The sequence below is a fragment of the Passer domesticus genome, chromosome 3 (assembly GCF_036417665.1).
Source record: "Passer domesticus isolate bPasDom1 chromosome 3, bPasDom1.hap1, whole genome shotgun sequence".
In the NCBI taxonomy this organism is placed as follows: Eukaryota; Metazoa; Chordata; class Aves; order Passeriformes; family Passeridae; genus Passer; species Passer domesticus.
The window spans coordinates 108,960,687-108,982,799 of NC_087476.1; the positions used below are offsets into that span (position 1 = coordinate 108,960,687).

General features: G+C 39.0%; 1 protein-coding gene across 25 annotated transcripts in view; it reads left to right on the forward strand.

The window, feature by feature from the left end:
• The window catches only part of WDPCP (WD repeat containing planar cell polarity effector), a 147,791-nt gene that overhangs the window by 79,445 nt on the left and 46,233 nt on the right, over positions 1-22,113 (forward strand). For 23 of the 25 annotated variants that reach the window (XM_064414974.1, XM_064414973.1, XM_064414994.1 and 20 more), the window contains 3 exons: positions 1,159-1,347; positions 3,836-3,959; positions 14,730-14,871. In XM_064414974.1, coding sequence (XP_064271044.1) covers positions 1,159-1,347; positions 3,836-3,959; positions 14,730-14,871 — 455 coding nt within the window. The remainder of the gene's footprint in view (positions 1-1,158; positions 1,348-3,835; positions 3,960-14,729; positions 14,872-22,113) is intronic. The other 2 variants (XM_064414996.1, XM_064414997.1) reach the window with 1 other exon arrangement.

Here is a 22,113-nt window from a genome sequence, read left to right on the forward strand (position 1 = left end):
CCCCTCACTTCTTATTTAACATCACAAACAGTATTCACAACAGTTATGAAAGTTTTGTGAGGTATGTTTTATACATAACAGGTCTGCTCTTCTCTGTTACCGGGCCTTGTTTACCCCAACCAGTCCTATGGTTTTAATACCAGTATTGAAATTCAGCTTGTTCCCTTTCTCATCAGAACTTTTTCCATATGTTTCGTTTCAACAAACAACATCAGAATATAAATAGAGAAAATGTTTGGGTTTTTAAAAAAAAAAAAAAAAAAAACCTAAAAATTATGTTTTTATTTAAAGATAGAGAAACAGTAAATTAATTCTGGTCTCTTTCCAATATTTGGATGAGTACTGATAAAGAGTATTCTATCAGAGCGATCCAAAGTGAGCAGGAGTTGCTAAAATTCTGTATGTGGCCAATGTCACATGATATTTGTTTAGTCAGAGATAATAAATAACATTATTTCCTGCAGCTTTTTAGTCACCTTTTCTGTTTGGAAGCTGAGATCTACAAGTCAAGAAACATCTCTGTGGCAAGCTTGTTCTTGGTTTCATGTGCAGTTTTAATTCAAAGGTCTGTAGTATCAAGATGATGATAACTTCTATGGTATCCCCTCAGAAAAAGTGCTCCACTTAGAGAACATTGCCAAGCTAGAAGGATGTTCCAGAGCAGTTGCAATATGGAGAGTAATTGAGTAAGAGCTGCTTTGAGATTGGAGCTGCTCTACACTTGTGTGCAAAGATACATCTGTGTGAGACAAATGCTGGGGTTTAGTGTTGTCCAGCACTATTTCCCTACAGGAAAGAAACGCTGTGAAAGTTGATTTATTATCTACCTTGCAATAGTGATAAACTCCAAATAAAGTTATTCCACCTTGTTTAAGCCAAATTTCATTATGTAGTGTTGTCACCGGTGACTTTTGGCTACATTCATTCAATATCCACATGCGAAGTTCATTGATGACTTCTGTCTGCTGTCCAGCACCCTCAGGCTAAGTATGCCAAGATAGTACGGCGCTATCTCATAAAAAATTTCATACTGAAACCCATCAACTTAATTTTAAATTGTGGCAATTATTTTTAACTGTGCTGAAAAGGAGTCAGCTACTGGTTTACTTTATAAAAGTATGAACCCATTATCTCTGGTTGTAATATTTCTTGTTAAAGGTGTACTCACAAGAGGACAACTGGGCCTTGAGGAAATCATCCACCAGTACATTCGTAATGATGAGATACAGGAGGCAATTAATGTCCTGAGCACCATGAACTGGAACACCATGGGTCAGCGGTGCTTTATCTGCCTGAGTGCCATTTGCAACCACCTCCTTAAACAAAAGCTTACACCAGCCAGAGAAGGTAAGAGACTGTTTATATTTCTAATGGATTTCCGTGGTGTCTTGGTAATTCATGTGTGGATTATGACTATGTATTTATTGACTGTATAAAGAAGACAGTAATGAGACTCCACACAGACAGCCAGATTATGGTGCCTCATAATCACATGTCATTGTAGACAAGTAATTTCAATAAAATCTGGACCAATGCATTGACTACATTTAGTTTGTATCAATAGTGACACTGAAATAATGCATATTGTAATATATATATATATATGCTATAGGCAATACTTAATATACATAGCACTAGCATTACATTTTGTAACTTCATTACATTCTATAAATTTAGCTTATGTTACCGACCAAGGTTAGTTAATACAGGATTGAAATATTTGTGTTATATTCATGCTGAGACAGCACCAACTTAAGGAGAGATGTTTTCCTGCAATGGGGACAAGAGATTTTTAAGGTGCTTTCAAAGGGTCATTCTTTCATTACAAGATGCAAAGGCCTTGAATACACTATCCTCTGCTGCCTCCTTTAGGATTAAAGCATTTGTCCTTACTGTAATCTAGCCCCCTGCAGTAGTAGCTGGGGTCCCTCAGAAGAAATTATGAATTTTAAGTTTAGCCCTGTCTCTGCTAAAGCCTGGTGTGGTGCCTTCTTCTTGATTTGCTGTCTATCTTGAAACTCAATAGACTTCAAGATTTGAAGTGCCTTGATTTAGTGAAGGTGTTATCCTCCAGTCTAGCAGGCAGACAGCTGGAGACCAGGCATCTTTTGTGGGAAGAGAGAATACTTAGGATTCTGGTGTGTTTGATGATAGAAAAACTCCAAGGTGTCCTACATTGCTGCCAAACCATCAGCTATCCCATTTTGTGGGATCTGATTAAAAAAAAATCTCTGTGTTGCAAACACAACATATAAACTCTAAATAAAACATGCTTTGAAAAGGACCTGTGAAAAGGGCTGGCTATGATACGCTTCTAAAAATATGTACATTATAAACAGATATCTGTGTGTTTCCCCCATGCAGCTCCCTAACACTGTTTACAGAAGAAGGAATTTTATTCCATCCAGGAGTTATTCTATCTAAATCTAACAAATTTGGCATGGTAATTTGTTTTCTTTTTTATTAACAAAACCCAGTGGGACCTTTTATTTATAGTGATGGGGCACTTATCTTTGAGATCTTTATCCTGCCTTCAACATCAAGCTGGGCTATTTAATGAATGTATAACTGTGCCAGTAGTCACTCATATTCCATGTCAGTTGAAATATTTCAGAAGTTCAAAACATGCTGTCAAGAAAACAGCAATGGCAAGGGAGTATGGCTTGTTTTTCTATTTTAATCTAAATTGACTGCTGCTTTGAAAGAAAATACCTTTAAAGTTCGACTTATCTTACGATCTAGATTGGAGATAACATAAAACTAATTTACTAACAGTTTGTCTGTGTAACTAACACAGTACTATTAGCACATTTAGTGCTATCAAGCCTAATAAAATCAAATGTAACTGTGCTTGGAATAAAGAGTAATTGTCACTAAATACAGAAATGCCTAATTCAAACAAACATTAATAATGGCAAATCAACGAGGTTCTGTCTGCCTAATGAGACAATAGGTTATATTTTGCTTGTAGAGCAACATAAATATACAGCAAATACTTATATATCAAATTCTCCCTTTCTGCCTATAAGGCCTTGTACTACGTTGTTAACTCTGCAGTAAAAGTCAAAGAGCAGAAGTATTATTGATCATTTAATTTCCTTTCAGCTAAGCATGTGGAACACATAAGTACACTGTATGTTTACTTCTATTGTTTATAATTTTGTATAAAAATGTGTAGAAAAATGCCTAAGAGCTTGAGCTGTGGAGTACAGCAGTTGGAAAATATTTAAAGAAGAGAGAACTTGTGTAACAAAAGGGCTTTATTTTATTGATTACAAGGGAGGTTATCCTGTTTCCCACCACTACATGCTGTCAAACCCTTAGGGTTTCTAGACCCTTTTATTTAAAATTTTTAAAGGACTGTGGGCCGAAGGAGGTTCCTTAGACCTCAAGGCCATCACAAAGAGGGTTCTGTTACCTGCTGACCTAACACAATAATCCCTGAAAAACTGAACTCCCTTGTTGTTTGCCTAAGAGGACAAAGACGGTTTGAGCTAATTGAGAGTTGATCTCTACTGGACAATCTTGTTCACACTGTATTAGTCTCATGAGTCACTTTTAGTTGTAGGCTGCTGGTGAGAACTTGATGTGTTATAGACTTCTTTATCCTTTTGATAGCTTTTGTTGCTCAAAGTCATTGTCAGCTGTGCCTCCAAGCCAAAGTTTATATGCACAATTCTGTTTGTACAATCTGTCATATTTTAATTTCATCTGTCCTTCAACAACATCACATTTCATCACTGTTTGAGGAATTTGACTGACTGCAAACATGAGCAACCTGTTGTAATTGAAACTAATTCACTTGTTTCATTGCTGCTGTGTTTGAATTCCACAGCACAGCTTGAGGCAAGCCTTGGAACTTTTTATGCTCCAACAAGGCCTCTCTTGGATAGAACTGTGCTGGAGTACAGGGATCCCATCAGCAGATATGCAAGAAGGTTCTTCCACCACCTGCTCAGGTGAGTGACAGTTTCAGCTTCTATCAACTTAAAATTAATTGCATATTTCAATAACTACTTACTTTAATGTGGTTAACATTTTCTAAGAGGACCACCCCTGAAAAAAATGCATTCATTGTTAATGTTTGTTTAACTTGCACTTTGTTCCTTTCAAATAGAGTAATGCAGATAAAGTGCTATTCAGAGCTCTTCTGTCATCAATACACTTAAAATGAATCACCCTCTCCCATTTAGCTTGATAGAAAAAAAGATACCCTGCTTCTGAGTGATTAATATTCACCAACTGCTTGCAGATTAGTTATAGGAAGAACTTAGAAACTTGGAGAAAACAGTGAGTTTAGAAAGATGCTAGAATACAAAAGCATGCTTCATGGTCCAGGACTTTTTTGTCTTTGCACCCCTGAAATATGAACGTTTTGTTAGTCTCACTTTTAAAATTCTCATATGTAAATTCAGGTTCCAGTAATTTTCAATGCCATTAAAATAAGAGGAGAAAATACAGTGTTGAATTTGTCTGTGAATTGTATAGAATCATAGAATGGTTTGGGTTGGAAGGGACCATAAAAATCATCTTGTTATAACCCAGCCACCACGGGCAGGGACACCTTCCACTAAGGCCAGGTTGTTCCCAGCCCCATCCAACGTGGCTTTGAACATTTCCAGAGACAGGGCATTCACAACTTCTCTGGGCAAGCTGTGCCAGTGCCTCACCACCCTCACAGTAAAGAATTTCTTCCATATATCCAACCTAAATTTCCCCTCTTTCACTTTGTAGTCATTACTCCTTGTCCTACTACTGCAGTTCCTGACAGAGTCCCTCTCTGGCTTCCCTGTGGGCTCCTTCAGATACTGGAAGGTTGCTATGGGGTCTTCACACAACCTTTTCTTCTCCAGACTGAGCAGCCCCAGCTTCCTCACCTTGTCTTCACAGGGAAGCTGCTGTGATATTAGATGAGAAATATTAATAAATTCAGCAAGAATTTATACTACATTGTTTTATTGCTGTATTTTTTCCAACCCATTATAAATATTAATATGAAGCAGTTCAACCTGTTCACAAATACAGCTGTGATATTCCCTTTGGGAATTATCCAGTGAATGAACATAAGGAGAAATTAGCTTCTGAATGATACAATGTTTGTAATATCTTGTTGAGAAGGAGTGTAGATGGACATAGTGCAAAGACTGACAATGCACCTTTTTGCAGTGATTCATCCAGATTGTATATGCATTGTCTGCATGGGCAAAGCAAGTTACTTTGGTAGCCTAGAATGTGGGGTTTTTTTCAAATCTAGAAGACAAATATTCTATATTGTCTTCTACATTTTGAGTCTGAAGAGGATCATCTTTCTGGTGAACAGGTCCATTCCAGTGGGGAAATTATTCCTTGTAGAAGAATGATCCAATATTTGCATAATATGCACCAGTCCTTCACTGGAGTTTTCTTAACACACATGGCCACAACAGTGGGTACAAACTCTGTTATTGCCTTTCTCCTAGAAACCAGCAGGGAAGATGCTGTTGTGGCAGTGGCCAACTTGTTGTGGCCGTGGGCCAGTTGCCTGCAGAGGACAGATGCAGGAAAAATGCCTCAGAGATTGCTGAGAGGTGTAACTCTAGTGTTCTTAGATTTGCAAGAGAAAGGTGTGTTCCCTCTGACTCAGGGTTTGCTTCCAAGTGCTAGCAGGCATGCAGAGGCATGGGGCCCTGGCTGAGCTGCCAGCCCTTGAGGCTGCAGCTGAAACACTGACTCAACCCTCCTAAAACAAGAACCTTCAGTGTCAGAACACTGCCTGGACAGCGTGGGGCACAGCAGGAGGTGTGCACGAGAGTCTCCTCATGTCTTTTACCTCCCACTGTAAAGCAGCCCTTGAACAATCTACAGTTGTGGCAGTTTTTGGAACAAATGTGTTATTTTGCTGTTCTCCTATTTTCAAAGGGATTTGTATTCAACCAAATCAAAGTGATAGGATCATGTGATTGCTGGAGAACAGATGGTAATGCTTAAAGCTTATCTCAGAAGACATAACCTAAGTACAAAATTAAATGTTCAAATATGGGAGATTTATCTGATAGAAAGCAAGGAAATGATGTTCAGAGCTGATCATTATTGCATTAAAGTGGCTGTGCCTTAATTGGTGTTTATTTCCTTTTAGATATTTTCTTAAGTGACTAGAATGATTTAAATGTAGGCTAAGCAGAGAGAGCTACAGATTTGTTGGGGAATGGTAAACCATGGTTCTGGGTGAGTGAATGCCATCTAGGCATGATGCAATGTCTAGGAGGATCATAGGGAGGCACAGTGCCCACTAATTCAGACACATGAAAGTTGCAGCTGCTGCTATTTCATCTGTCTGTGATAGACTGGCAAGGCAAGGCACTCCTGCTGGCCTGATTTACAGCTGTGGGTTCAGAGTAGGAGAAAAGTGAGGAGGGAATTATGATCCTGCCTTCTCAGGTCACCATGTTATGCTCATGAGGACACTGAAAATGGGGAGTTTCTCCCACTACCTGTCTGTCAGGGAAAGCAAGGTCAGGTGACATGGAGGGAATACAGGGGTGCTGTTCACCACTGCAGGGAGAAAATTTGTGTGGCCAAAGCTCAACTGGAGCTGAAGCTGCCCACACCTGTGGGAGGCCATAAAAACAGGGGTTATTTTAAAATGCAGTAATAACAAAAGTCAGTGCAGCAATAGCATCAGCCTGTTACAGGATGAGGATGGTCACCTCACAAACAGGGCCATAAAGCAAAGATGTTTAATGCTTTCTTTATCTCTGTCTTCAATACCAATGACGGCATAAGGGACTCCCAGGGCATAAGGCCCTGAACTGAGCCCTGAGGACCATTCCAGTTCTCCAGCTGGACCCCCATGAGTCTGTGGGGCCTGCTGGGATTCATCTGAGAACACTCCAAGAGCTGGCTGATGTCATTGGGAGGCCTGTCTTCATAATTTTTGAATTGCCTTGGCAATCTGGAGAGGCCACAGCTAAGCAGAAGCTGGCAAACGTTGTCCCAGTTTTCAAGAAGGACAAGAAGGGTGACCCTGGAAACTTTAGGCCTGTCACATTCCCTTCAGTGACTGGTAAATTATGAAGAAGATTATTCTAGGAGGTGCTGAAAGCACCTGAAGGACAAAGCACTCCTTGGTCCCAGCCAGTACAGCTTCAAGTCAGGAAAGTGCTGCTTATCACACCTGATTTGCTTCTACGGCAGGGTAACCCACCCAGCTGATCAAGGGAAGCCAGTTGATGTTGTGCTTTTGGATTTCAGTAAAGCTTTTGATACTGTCTCTCATGGGATCCTTCTGGACAAAATGTTCATCCCCCAGCTGGATAAACACATGCTGGGATGGGTGAGCTCATGTCTGGGACACAAAGGGTTACAGGGAACAGGGTGACATCAGACTGGGGACCTGTCACTGCTGGGGTTCTGCAGGGCTCCATCCTTGGCCCTGTGCTCTTCAACATCTCCATAAATGACCTGGACACAGGGCTGGGAGGGACACTGAGCCAGTTCAGACAATACACGAGGGGGAGGAGCTGTTGGCTCCCTCCAAGGCAGGGAGAGGCTGCAGAGAGACCTCAACAAATGAGAGGACTGGGCAGTCACCAACCATGTGAAGGTAACAAGGGCAAGTGGCAAATTTTGCACCTGGGGTGGTGCAGCCCTGGATATACAGACTGGGGAACCAGAGGCTGGAGAGCAGTGCCATGGAAAGGGACCTGGGGATCCTGGCTGATGGAAAGCAGTGCCCTGGCAGACAGAAGGTCATTTCGTTCAGCCTGGAGAAGAGAAAACCAAGAGAAGACCTCATGGTGGCCAGCATTCTCATGAGAGGAAGTGGAGAGGCAGGCAGTGATCTCTTCACTCTGGTGACTAGTGACAGGACCTGAGGGAAAGGTCTGAAGCTGTGGGGAGAGGATTAGGTTGAATATTAGGAAGAGGTTTTTCACCCAGTGGGTGCTTTTACATTGGAACAGGGCTCCCTAGGCAATGGTCACAGCACCAAGCCTGACAGAGCTCAAGGAGTGTTTGGAGGAACAGGGTGTGATTCTTGGAGCTGACCTGTGCAGGGCCAGAAGCTGAACTTTCATGATCTTTGTGGGTCCCTTCCAACTCAGGATATTAGATGTTTCTATTATTCTATTATTCGATTTATTCACTTTTTCACCTTTTTCATTTAGCACTGAATACTTGCAGGCTAGTTACAAATAGCTAATATATGTCTTCAGAGTGATTTTTTTCATCACAACAGATGTGTCTGTATGACCAAACCAGAAGACTTGGATGCAGAAGCCCTGTAAACTGAGATTGTAAACTTGATGGAGCATTAGGGTACATTTGTTACTCTCTTGTGAATGTGAGGAGACTAAAGCAAAGTGATTGTTTTGTACCCTAGTGCACCAAATGGAGGAAGCATAGTGGTTTCTAAATTATGTGCAGTAAAATTGTGGCTGATATTCAGAAGGTGTTTCTTGGCATGGAGTAGGGCCTTCTGCAGTTCATTTGGGCTTCAGAAAGAGCAAGCAGCCCATTCACGTAAGTTAAACCTGCAAGACAAGGAACTAAGGAGAAGAGCTCAGAGGTATGGTAGGAAGTCAGAGAAATGGGGTTAGGAGCATGAGTAAAAGCCAAGGTGTTGGGGACAAATTTCTGAAGGCATATGTGGGAATGTACAGTGTTCTGCAGCACAGAGCCAAATGGGAGAAGACAGTTTAGGAGGTGTGTGGTGGGCTGTGGAGGAGACCAGACACATCAGGGATGGACAGGGAAGGGCGGAGTCTTTCATACAAGATTAAAACATTAAAATGCTTAAATATTTCAAGATCTAAATCTGAAAAATGTTCATATAAACAATAGGTTTCACCCCACTCTCCAGCTTTCCTTTGAATACCCCACCAATCTGCCTTAAGCCTTTTTAGAAGGACCAGCTCACGGGAGAGAAACATTAATTCATTCTACATGCTGAGACAGTCTTTGACCTGCCTACTGAGTCTGCCAAAAAAGTTCCATTTACTGTTGTACTTTTAAAGATGTGAGTGTCTGTATTTACTAGAATTCAGAAATACAGTTACCTTTTCAGAAGGGTTATCCACACCTAGTAAAAATCATGTGCCAGTGATTTTACTGTAGGCCAAAAGGTTGTATGTTCAGTTGAAAATAACTGGGGACATCCATTTTCACATTCAGGGAGATTATAGTCTATCTATTTTTCTACCATCAATGAGGTCAATTTCTAGAAAATGCTGAATGCAGTGATGGGAGATTCCCTCTTTTGGCATGAGGGCACTTTAGAAAGAAGATGCTCCATCCAAGCTGAGATGGGCAAAGGAACACTGGCAGCATAATTGAAGCAGATTGCAATTAGAAGGAAGGAAAATTATTTACAATATATTGGATTCAGCCATGTCATTTGTATCCATCATTATAAAAGCTAAGTTCTTAAATTTGCAAACCACACATCTTTAGCTTCCACTAAAATAGAAGCTTAGAGCTTTGCAGGCCCTGAATGTCAAATATGGAATACCTCCAAAAACAAGCATTCAGTATACAAAATTAAAATTAAAGGCCTCTTAATTATATGCCAGGGATCCATTACAACAGTATTTATGGAATGAATAATTATTTTCCCTCTAAATCCTTATCTATAATTAAAAAATACAGGAACTGAATTACAAGTACAGAAATGTATCTTAGGTGTTCCTTGCCACTTCAGTAGCACTCTGGTATTTCATCATGATGTCACTGCTTATAATAATATAACGCATTATATCATTATGTAAAATGTTGAGCAGAGGTGGATTTATTGGGAAGCCTTGGGGAGCTGTAACCTCCCTTTTTGCCCCCACCCTTTTGCTAGGTGTATTTGTGTGAGTGGCTGCAGCACCTCCTGCCTCTGTCTCAGCCCCGTGTAGCCGCGCAGGGAGCACGGAATGGGACGGAGCCATTTTGCACTCGTTAACTGCGGCATCGCTGACTCATGGCTTAGCTTCACTCTGATCAAGCATTTGTAAATTGTACTTGTCATATTTTCTAATGCATGAAATTATCTTGTTTGTTTGACACGGACACACTGGCACAAGCACACGCCTGCTCTGTTGTGTTCCATTTTTTGAGTGAGAAAGCAGGGCTAGAAAGTAAAGTCTGAAATGCAGCACAGGAGTTGCAGAATTAAGATGCAGCCACAGTTCTGTGGTTCTGCTGTGCCCTTTCCTCCTTTGTAATTTTGTTTTTGTGTTTGTGAATACCCAGTCTAAGGATTGTTTTTCTTTTTCTATTTTTTTTTCTACATGGAAAAATACTAAGATTCAAAACCACTTGCACCTTTCAATTTGATAATTTCATTAAGAGAATGTAATTTGGTTTTTTCCCCCCATAGTACAAATATGTTTAACTACAAAGCAAAGCTTTGTTGTAAATAACAACATAGTGCTTTTTCACCTTTCAAGAGAAAAGTGCAACTCTGATCATATTCACTGCTAGAATTTTGGATGGATTCATGAAAGATTCTCCTTTGTATGAATCCAAAAATGGGAACCTCCACCATGTTTTTACTTTTGCTGTTTTCACTCCTTCACAAATCTCAGAAGTGTTTTACTCTTCACAATGTTCCATGTAAGATGCTACTGGGTAAATGCAAAAAATTATCTTCATATTGCGCAGAACATTCATCAAGTGCTATGACTTTGCACACAGGACTTGATAGGCCTCCTTTGTAAATAAACATTCTTAAAGAAGATGAGAAGGTAAGTGGTCATTAGCATCAGGGGAGACCTGCTTCCAGCCGCCACTGATCTTTATGAATCACTTCACTATTCAAGAGTTCTGAAGTGCACTTCTATACTACAAGGCATGATGCCTGGACACAGACAGTTATCACTTAAGTCCAAGACAGCCTTTGAAAAGTTAAAATAAAGCTCTTTTGCCCTGCAGGTACATCACTAATGCAGTACTAACTACCCCTTGGTAAGCAGGTTCCCGTATCACTGCACTGCAATCTCCAAAGTAGATATTCGCTGTGAGAATTTCCATCCTAAATAGGACCCTAAATCAAAGGTGAAAAAAATGCCTCAGCTCCATAGGAATAGTTCTCAATCCCATCTGCTGCCAACTGTATGGAACTGAGAGACAGAGTGAGCAAAGAGCTTTTATGATCCTTTTTAAGAGCACCCTAGAAGTAGAATCTATAATTATATTGGTACATAGTGTGTCACAAAATATGTATAAACATTAATGATGACATGGTTGAGGACTAAGAATGTCTTTTATATTCATAAGGTAACCTATTAGGCATTAAATTATGCCTTCAGATAAAATGATCATTGATGGCAGTCAGGTTCTCCATGGTGGCCACATGAACAGAATTCATCTCTATGGGAGTAAGTTCAGTAGTAGCATTTTCACTAAAGTAGCACCTTCTGGAGATGACTTTGAAGAGTCATTTTTTGTCATCTTTTGAAAAACGATCAAAACCAAAGGTTTTCATATTACCACAGCACTGATAAATGAGAATTTATATTGCTGTGATGGAACTACACATGAAAAGATTCCCCTGGTCATACTTCTTGACCTGTTTTAGAAACAAGAAATAAAGGCACCTATTTAATGGAACTATGATATTTTTGCAGTTAAAGAGGTTAAAGATCTCATAAAAAGTTTAGACTGTCTTTGCTTCAGTCCTATGTTGTTAATGATTTCTTTTCTTAAACCAGCTCCAACACAGTTTTCAATTTCAGTCAGATACTTTGATGCTACAGGAGTGACTCTAGGATTTAATTCTCTGGCAATGATTACAATGTAAGAAATAATGAGCAAAATATTGGAGTGGGGGGACAATGAATTACATGGCATAATTGCTTTAGAACAAAATGCCATGAAGATAAACCATGAGAAATTGCTGTTGGAGATTTGGGCAAGATTTGCTGCTCAACCTAATGGGAGACATTGCTTGGAGGATAGGAAGAATGGTCCCTTAGACACACTTAGAGCAGTCCCAGAGCTGCTGTAACCTAGAGCCACTTTGCACAGCCAGCAGCAGATGCAATTTGGTGGCCCAGAGTGCAAGAAGTCATCCAGTTTTCTGCTACGTCCCCACCCATGGGGCTGCACTAGAAAAAAGGAACATGAAATAGCTACACTGGACTAATATTGTTTGTGCCAAATCTATTCCCACATGCTGGTTAATCTGACTTTGATATTGCTACTTTCAGAAGCTGAGCCCACACTGAAACCACTGTTGTGTTGTGTAACTGATAATCTGTCCTCGTAAGGTGGCTTTTTCCTGCTGTACCAGCTGTGCAATTTCCCTGAAATCTTGAGGGGTTTGGGCATACACTGACTGCAGAAACAATGCAAATGCATCATATTCTTGGACAAACCCCTCAAAAATTTGTTCTTAGCAACATATCTCCATCCTTGAGCAGCTGTTGTAATCCTTCACAGGTCATCAGTTTCTCCCTCTCCATCAACTCCACCTAGTCACTAATGGCATCTTTTTTAAGAGTGAAGACCTCAAAAATCTCTAATTTGAGGTCTTAATCAAGAACTGAATTTAAGATTTATTTTTCTCTTTAAAGTTTTCCAGATCAATTCATGTCTCATCTCTCTACCAAGACACTTTTTCTCCATTCATCTTCAAAGTCTTCCTGCGCCCCACCATTACACTTCCCTTTACTATATGTGGACTGTCTGGCAATATTCTGTTGTGAGCTCAGCTCATCAGATCAGAGTTTTCTCTCACTCCCTCAGAGTTTTTTCTGACTTTTCTCCCATTTCCATCCAGTGCCCTGCAGGAAGAGCTAACTGAATAGTCAGGCAGCCCTAGGCTTTCTGTCTTCAAATGCAGATCTGCCTTTTATGGTTCTTCAGAACCCAAGAGCCTGTGAAGGAAAGAACACCAAGAGGAAAATTTAGAAAAAAATCAGCAATAGTCATTCGTCCAATAAATGGATGTGGTGTCTTGGGGGTGCACCTCTCATACCTTAATGATGTAGAATTTATGTGTCCTACATGCTCATCTGGGCTTCCTCTGTAGTTAGGATAAAGACATGGGCACCCAAAGGATGAGTAATCCCATTGAAGGGAGATATCTCAGATAAGCGTGAAGAATCAAACGCCAGTGTCTATCCCTATCAATTAACTACAAAAGGAGCCTACCTAATTAGCTTAAATTAGCCATGTAAAGGTAAGCTGTTTGAAGATAAATGGAATGATTTGCACTGTAAATGTCTAGCTCCTGTATCACATTATTACTGGCCAGTTAACAGAAAGATCTTACATGCTCAGATAGTTTCTGTAATAGAATGAGAGAAGCACATAGATTAAAAAAAAATATTTCAAGAAAGTTTTACAAAAAGATAAAAAAAGCAGACAGGCATGTAGATCTCTTTAAAAATCTCCTTTTGACCACTTGGCCAAGATAGGGGAGAATGGGGATGTTTCTTGGTTTACACCAGTACATGTTGAAGTATCAACTACAGATAGATAAATATGGCCAGCACTAGGTAAAATTAATTCAGAATTTATAAAGGTAGTAAAGGATAAAACATCTGAAACAGTGTGGTGTAACCTCACATTTAGAATGACCTTAGCACCTGAGGACAAAAACAGGGAAAATATTTAGTTAGTTTTCAAAACAATCTGGAGAGACCTTGGAGAACTATGCCCTGTAAGTCCAGCCTCTGTACCAGTGTGTAGAAACTATGTTTTAAAAATGTGTGAACATACAGACAAATAACATATTGGGGGAGAGTCGGCAGGATTTCTGTAAAGGCAAGTCACATCTCAACACTCAAATTCTCTGATGTCAGCAATCATGTGAGTAATGGCTATCCAGCTGCTGCTGATAAAAGTTTGACCATTGAAGACCTTTTTGGAAGGTCTGTCACCAATATGTCTTAAAGAAACTAAGCTGCCACAGGATTAGAGGAAAGCTTCCCTTTCATAGATAAGTAATTAATTAAAAGGTAAGAAAGAGAGTAAGAGTAAATGGCTAGTTGTCATGGAAGTCACCAATGGAAATTATAAGTATAGCAGATCTGCTCTTGTAAGTAACCTGGCAAAGGAGCAGACAGTGACCTGCCAGCATTTGCTAGTGCCACTAAATTATTAACACTAGTAAAGATACAACCTGCTGTGAAGAGCAGCAAAAGGGCTTCACAGGGTGCAATGACATAGTGTGAAAATTGAAGGTAAAATTAAAGATAAATAAATTCAAAGTGAAGCGCTTTGTACACAGTGGTGTGTGACTCCAAGCTTCATGTGTAACCTGATGCAATCTGAGCTCAACATTATTCTGGAAGAAGAATTTGGTCCTATAACTCTACAGCTATAAAATAGTTCAGTGCTCAGCTGAGGTACAAAAAGCACATTGCAAACTAGGAATTCTTAGAAAGAGCTAGACAAGAAAACAATGAACTTCAGTACACCTGAATTTTGTGTGTAGTTTTGGAGTCCCACAATCTGTAAAAGGCTATAGTAGAACTCAAAAAGGTTTAGGAAGGCTAGCCAGGATGATTAAAGGCATGAAAAAGCTTTAGTAAAAGGAATGGCTAAATAGACAAGAACTCCTCGACCTAAAGAGGAACAGCTGAGATAGAGATCTATTAAATTGTGAGTGTTAGGGAGAAAGAGCACAGTAAATGACTGTTCACTGCTTCTTCTAATACAAAAAATAGAGGTCATCAAGCAAAGCTAACACGTGGCCATTTCAAAATATAGTGATTCTTCACATAACATATAATTAAAATATGAACCTCCTTACCCCACAGGATGTTGTGGATGATAAAATTGTATGTGAGTTCAAAGGCAAGGTTCAGAGAAGAGGAATTCACTGAGGAACACCAGCCTGGAAACCACCTCTGGCTCAGCAAATCCCTGAACCACAAATTGTTGGAGACTGGGAGACTACTTAGGGAAGTATCACCATATGCTTGCCCTGTTCTAATATTCTCTCCCAGCTAATGGCAAGGGATTAGGTCAGGAGTGCCTTCAGTCTCTTCAGCAAATGCTGTTGCTATGTTTTATGTTCTGGACATGATGCTGTGCAGAAAAAGCACATCAGACTCAATAGTTTTCCATTTGCTCCCTTAAAAATGTGCCAAAATTCATACAAAGTTCCAGACAATATCTTGTCTGTCTCTTCCATGGCTGTATTTGCTGCAATGGAGCTGTTATGTGTGGGAATTGTATGAGCATTACACTGCATTATTTTATTATAAAGAAATAATTTGGTTATTGACAAACATCGATGGAAAAGGTAAATATACTCTAATGGACCCATAATTCAGCAAGTGATTCAAAATTTGGCCTTGCACCATGATTCTGTAAGTAGATATTTATCTTTAGGCAGCCAGCTTTAGAAAATACTGAGCTAATATGTTTCCTCTGAGAAGTCTTAGCACTAAAAAAGCACATCTTATCCAATGTCAGGCATGAGGGAGAATTGGCCCTGTACCTCATAGAAAGCCAAGGAGGAAAAGGGCCTGTTCATCTTAACTTTAATACCAAATTTCCATCTGCTGCAGCTCGAAATTGCAGAGATATCACACGTACACAATAGGGATTTATTATAAAGGCAGCAACTCATCCTTAACCACAGCAATGATACTGGGCCTCTGTTATATAGCTGTCTTTAGTGTGTAGACATGCTGATATGTTTGCTCAATAAAATCCAGCTTTCAAGACATACTGTTAAGTTTACATGATCACCAGAGTGAGAGGGATAAAGCTGGAAAAGAAGAAAAGCAGAAGCGAATTAATGCAATAAAGGCTAGGATTTAACAGACAGGGTTGAGTAAAATAAATGTGAAACAACAGGTGTCACTGACTCTTATCAGCATTTTTAATTAACACCTGTTTTTAGCCCAGAGTACTTTGGAAGAGTATGTTGGAGTGTGTCTGTATTTAAAGATAAAGATAGGCTGTTGAGAAGTTACTAAGTAGTGAGAGGTTGGAGGAATGAAGAGGTTTGGGGGTGGGGGAAGCCTCTGTTTGCTGGGTGGGTGTTGCTTGCAGCTTAGAGAAACCTGAAGGAAAGCCATGATGATAAAATTGCAAGGTAGGGAAATACTGCTATGGCAACAAAATATATGTTCTCTTGAAGGAAAATGAGTATGAAAAAGGAAATAAGAAGTGTAGGAAATTGAAAGGAAGTACAGATTACAAGACAGGATCTACTTTAAAAGATACAAATTGTAATAGTTTCAATTTATGTAATAATATTTTATGACAGTAATCAATTTCTGTTATCCAGACTTTTATGGCACCTGCTCTGGAAAATTTTGGAAGACTTGTCAGATGTGAAAGTATTCTCATTCACAGTAGTAAGGGGATGCAGCCACACTTTTCAGTGGCCCATCCTACAAGAACCCAAGCCAACAAGAATGACCAGCATCACATGAGAAGTGTGTGGCATAAATGTTCATAGAATCAGGATCTTTAAACAAATGTTTCTTGGTATGAGGCAGTTCCAGAGTGTTACAGTAGTGCTGGTTTGTAATTAACTCGAGCAAAGTTCAACTTATAAATTACATATCTTTCTTTATACCTAGACCCACTGCTTTTTCTAGAATATTTCATACATGTAAACTATTTCTTGCTAAGTGTGTATTTTAAAGGTTTAAATTATCCCTAATTATTAAATTACTTCATTAAAAAATTAACTTGTTTCACTTGAAAAACTGACTCAAAATTCTGTCTTGAGAAGAAGTGTGTAAGGCAGTCACCTGAACTATTTCACTCAAAAATACATATTGGTTTCCAAGAGCAGAATATCATTCTAGAAGATAGGAATCACATGCAAAGATTATTAACTTTTTTTATGGTTAGTTTGGGAACGACCTCAAGATTCACAACCAGTTAAAGCCCTCAAGGGCTTTCTCTGGCCAGAGAGTCATTCTGTCTGGCTCCCCTTATTAGCTTTCTCTTTCTTCCTATTTTTTTTAATTTGGTTTGCTTGTTTGCTTTCTTGCTTCAAACCAGAGGGTACCCTTTGATGTGAAGGGCATTCAGTTCTACACCCAACAATCTATTAATTTATGGGTGGACTTCCTTTAGGTCAGAGATATGTAACTTTACAATATCTTTCAAGTGACTGAGATTTTGGGTGCCTTGAGATACTTGTATTTTTGTATTAGTATACTGTATTTTCTCATGGCTGTTCGCTGACTAACCTGAGACCTATTTGTGTATGACCTTTGAAAGGTTCCATAAGGGATTTCTTTTTAAAGAAGTCACTCAGGCCACAAATCCAGCATTTCACTTAACATGCCCATATTTAGGGCCCATGGAAAATTATAGGTCATAAACCCATGCATTAATGCTTTGCTAAATCTGGGCCTGAAGGGATGTATAGATTATGCCTGGACAACCTTTAGAGCTCCTACATCTAAAATACAATTTAGGATACAATTTAGGAGATTATCCCCTTGACTCACACACACATAGACCCAGTGGCTGTTTCTCCATTAGCCTTTGGTGTGCTCTGCAGCACTTTCTCTTCGTCGGTATCTTAGAAGGTAACGAGGCTGTGAACCCTCCTCAGAGGTTTGTGTGTCCTGTTCAAAGGAGCTCATCACCTAAAAGTATAGTGGCATAATAGCAGCAGGTTGGCAAAATAATACTGCTGGCATCTCAGAGGGTGGAGCTTTCCAATGCATCCATTGATCCTTCTGCCACTTCCCTACTAACTTCCAAAATCATTGGGGAACCTCAGCCAATTTAACACAGGGAAGAATTCTCAGAAATAAGCAAATGCCTGCAAGTTTTGTGAAAATCAGCAACCACTTGGGGTTAAATAGAATGCAGGAGGTTATCTGTGTCCCAAAAAGCTACAGTGAAAGTTCAGCAGATAGAAGTTCTGCCAATCAAGAACACTGAGCGTGGTCCACATGGCCTCTTGTTCAAACCTCGGTTGGGAGGGGGCCGTGGGTGCCCTGCTGGGAGGAGGACAGTGTTGTCTGGAGGATGTTCTGGCAGGCTACTTTTGGGAACAGGAAGAGTTACTGGGCTGAGCCTGTGTAGGAGGAAGCACAAAATAGGTTCTTTGGAGAGGTCCCGGTCTTCAGGCTGCATTCAGTTTTCTACAACCACCTTATTTAAAATAGGGCATCCTACTGAACTCATTAGGGTAAAACCATTTCGGATTTTGGTTGACTTTTGCTTAAAGTGAGTTTCTTTCATTGTTTATCTGGGGTTTTTTTAAGAAATATGAGATCTTGATATATTTATTCCTCTCCAGGAACTCTTAAGTACTACTTTTTCAGCCTTCAATATAAAATGCAGGATATAAACCTTTGACTAATACTATACTTTATGTATAATGGATTACACAGCAATCTAAGTCTTCAGAATTTACTGAGAATTTACATTAAAGTATCTCATTGGAGCTCAATAGAATTTCTAGGTTGTCATTTTAAGGACCATTACACATGAGAATTTTTCCTGTGAAATATAGAAGTCCTTTTAGCCCTGGTTTTGTAAATAGGCTCTGAAGCTGACATAAAGTTACATGCCTAAATCAGTGGTGTTGTGTTCAACAGTTGGTGAAAAACTAATCTGTCCCCATTTAAATCAACCACTTAGCAACCCAGCCACGCAATTTTTAGGTTCTTTAACCTGATAATCTTTAATTATTCTGGCTTGGAATTCCAACAGAACGGGGTTCAGAGTCATTTTGCAGATGTTATTCTTTTTTTTTAATATTGTCTAATTTAAAAGGAAAATATTTCAGATAATAACAACATATTTTGAGGGGGAAAAAAGCATGAAAATCATTTCTGTTCCAAAAATTGCTGATATGAGAATTTATGAGGAAACAGCTCCTTTTATGAATAATTATTATTATTGTGTTTAAGAAATGGGCAAGATGCCTAGAAATTGAATGAAAGAATGAGCTATTAAATTGAAATATTAAATGAAATAACTGAATTAAAAGTGATCATGTAAGCCCAGCAGTAAATGTTGGGAGCTGTAGCTGATTGAACATATTTTCATCATCTGTTTTGTATGCTTAAATACAATTGCTTGATGTAAGTAAACACTTGATTGATATTCTGAATACTTTAAAATCTGCATATGCATCATGGAATACTGAACAATTAAAACTTAATTTCAGTGTAGTTTGATTACATGTAAATTATTTCAATATTCATTTTTTCCTGTTCTGTTTGCTCAGTGCATATTTAATATCCACTTTTTGAATGCATATCACTCTTGATTGGACTGTGAGATGAGGAGGACTCTGAAATTTCTTCCATTAAAAAGGATTGCCTTATAAATATTATTTGTGCCACAGCTCTTCCCCTGCAGATTATTTTCTAAATGTTGTGTACTCTTATTGAAGACAAGGAAAAAGCTGCTGCAGCCCTCCTTTATCAGCCCAGCACAAGGAATATGCTTACATGGTCGATGAGCATGTCTAAGAAGGCTTGTTGGTTGTAACTAGTCCCTAAAGAAATGTTTCCATCTTTTCTGCACTATATTGCTTGCCTGCATGAGCTCCCTCTCCCTTCTCTTCCTCCTCCCTCCACGTGATTTTTATTTTATTTTTCTGGTTCTTGGAGGTCTTACAAGACACTTGAATATTATGGTTAAATATTACAAGTGTTTTCAAGTTGACCATTTTCTGTCTGAAAAATGTTTCTCTATCTTTAAGTGACCACATTCAACTTAGGAGTTGTGGAATACAGATGAAAAAATTTTGCCTTTTTACATATTTGTAGAACATTTTCTAAAAACCAAAGAGGCTTCTTGCCCCTTCTCTGCAGGCTGCAATCCATACACATTTTTTTGATCAACAGTGTTTCAAATTACTGTATTTCTGAACAGCCAACAGAAGGAAATCCCAGACATTTGATTCTCTTATTATTTATGCCAGTGAGCAGAATAACCTTTCTGAAGTTACAGATAACATTATATTTTATTTTATTTTATTTTATTTTATTTTATTTTATTTTATTTTATTTTATTTTATTTTATTTTATTTTATTTTATTTTATTTTATTTTATTTTATTTTATTTTTCTATCCTGGCATCTTTTCAGTTAAGTCATATTCCCAAAATACAGGCAGGCAGCAGGTTTGTCACTTCACCATGGAAGGCAAGTCTGGATTTCTCTCTGCCTTGACCATTTTTGACCTACATGCCTGTTGTTATATTAGTCCCATTTCCCTTTGATTTCCTTGCCCATACTAACAGATTTTTTAATACATTTTTAGAATACATACAGAAATGCATATAATAACAGTATTCTTTAGTTATGTGAGAATTTGAAGTTAATGTTGTATTCTGCTAAATGGCTTGCAGGGAAATGTTTTCCTGTGTCCTACATAGTTAATTGCAGTTTCAGAGTTCTAATCTTGAAGGTCATATTTCTGTTGCCTGTCATTTTGACCAAACAAGTGGCTGAACTTCACGGTTTGCAGGTGGATTTCCTTATCTCTCTTTTTCAAGAGACATATAAGTCTTGATTGTTGGAGTTCCTGCGAACCAAGCAACAAGGGGCAAGGAGGAAGAGGGGGTGGGAAGACACTGTTCAACACAGGGCCCTGGAGATTCCATTTTGGAGAGCAAATATTGTACCTGGTGACTGTAGCACAAGAACAAAAGGGGGAAGGTTTTACTTGGGGGGTATTTTGTTTGTTGGAGGAGCTGATAAACTGTTAAGTGAGTGTGCTAACAACAGTAAGAGGCCTTGCTAGGATAAAGCATGCTTATACAACAGGCATTATTAGCTCGAGGTTGGTCTCATGCTATATAGACCTCTCTCTAATGGTTTCTGTACATTAAAACCAACAAAACTTTCATAACAAAGGGTTTCAGAATAACAGTTATGTTCTTATAAAGTTAGGTTAAAAAATGCTGGATATTCCTGACAGATTTAATACTGTTGGCCAAGCAAAAAATACTTGTCACTCTTCTTTGTAACGTCTGCCTTCTTTTAAAGCAATTCAATTTATAATAATTTATGAAGTAACTGTGATTGTTATTTGCAACACTTTTGGTTTGTGAAGAGCATTTCTTAGATAGTCTTTTTTTCCCCCTTTTTTTCCTTAGTACAGATCTGAAAATAATGAGTTAACATCACACTTCTATGAATAGGGGCCATAATGAGACTGATGTATGTTGATTAAAGAAAAAATAATTGAAATCTTTGTGAAACTGCAAAGAAATTACAGCCTAAGGCCATGATTCTGTTCTGCAAGTGAATCAAATGAGAAAGTTATTTTATATTTTTTGGTTGCAGGCATTTTTTTCCTTGGCTAAAGCAAATGTCATTCAAATAGTCTATGTAGTGATAACTTTGGAAATACAAAATAATGATACAGACATTCTTTTTAGCCAGTCACATTGCTGGTTTCTGTTCAGTTTCCAATTTCCTCTCTAAGTACTAAGAATGTATATTTAATCCATAATGGAAAAAAAATATGCCAGGAAAAAAATATAAACATGATAGCTGTTCAGGATACACATCTTTTAACATGTACTTACTTTTCTTAATTAAAGTATAGCTTCAAAAGCATCATTGCGAAGCCATATATTTTGATGGAAAATCTGTCATAGGAATCATGTTGAAAACTTCAGATGCACAGACAGGCATGAGAAAGTGGGGGTGCACTGCCTGTTCCCTGGCAATCAAGAGGTTAACTTTGATTTATCTCTTCCCCTCCCTTAAACTGGTTCTGTGAGGAGGGCTGCAAATTAGTACTTGGAAGGCACAGCAGGGAGATTAGCTTTAGGGAGGGAAGGGCTCCCCACTCCAGCTCTTAGGAACCTCACCTGGAGAGTGCATTTCCTTTTCTACTTAAGCTAACATATTATGCCTTCTTGTCACGAATGTTATTCCTTGAGGAAAAGTCCTCTCTGGTTCTATCTTGCAATCTGATGAATCATTCCAAGTGTGTGGTAGAAGAGAGGAGAGCGATAAGGCTGTAACAGGAGGGAGCCAGGAAACCGCTGAGGCTGTGGCTGGGAACAGGAATCCTGGTGTGGTGCATCATGTGGGATTACTTTACCCAGCCAGGGGAAGGAGGATTCCCATCTTTCCTCTTGTTCACACCGGCCTGAGGAGGAGCTGCAGCACTGCCCACTGTTTCCTATGACACCACCAAGGTGCAGAGCTGTACAAATTCTGGCACCCTGTGATGCTGTCTG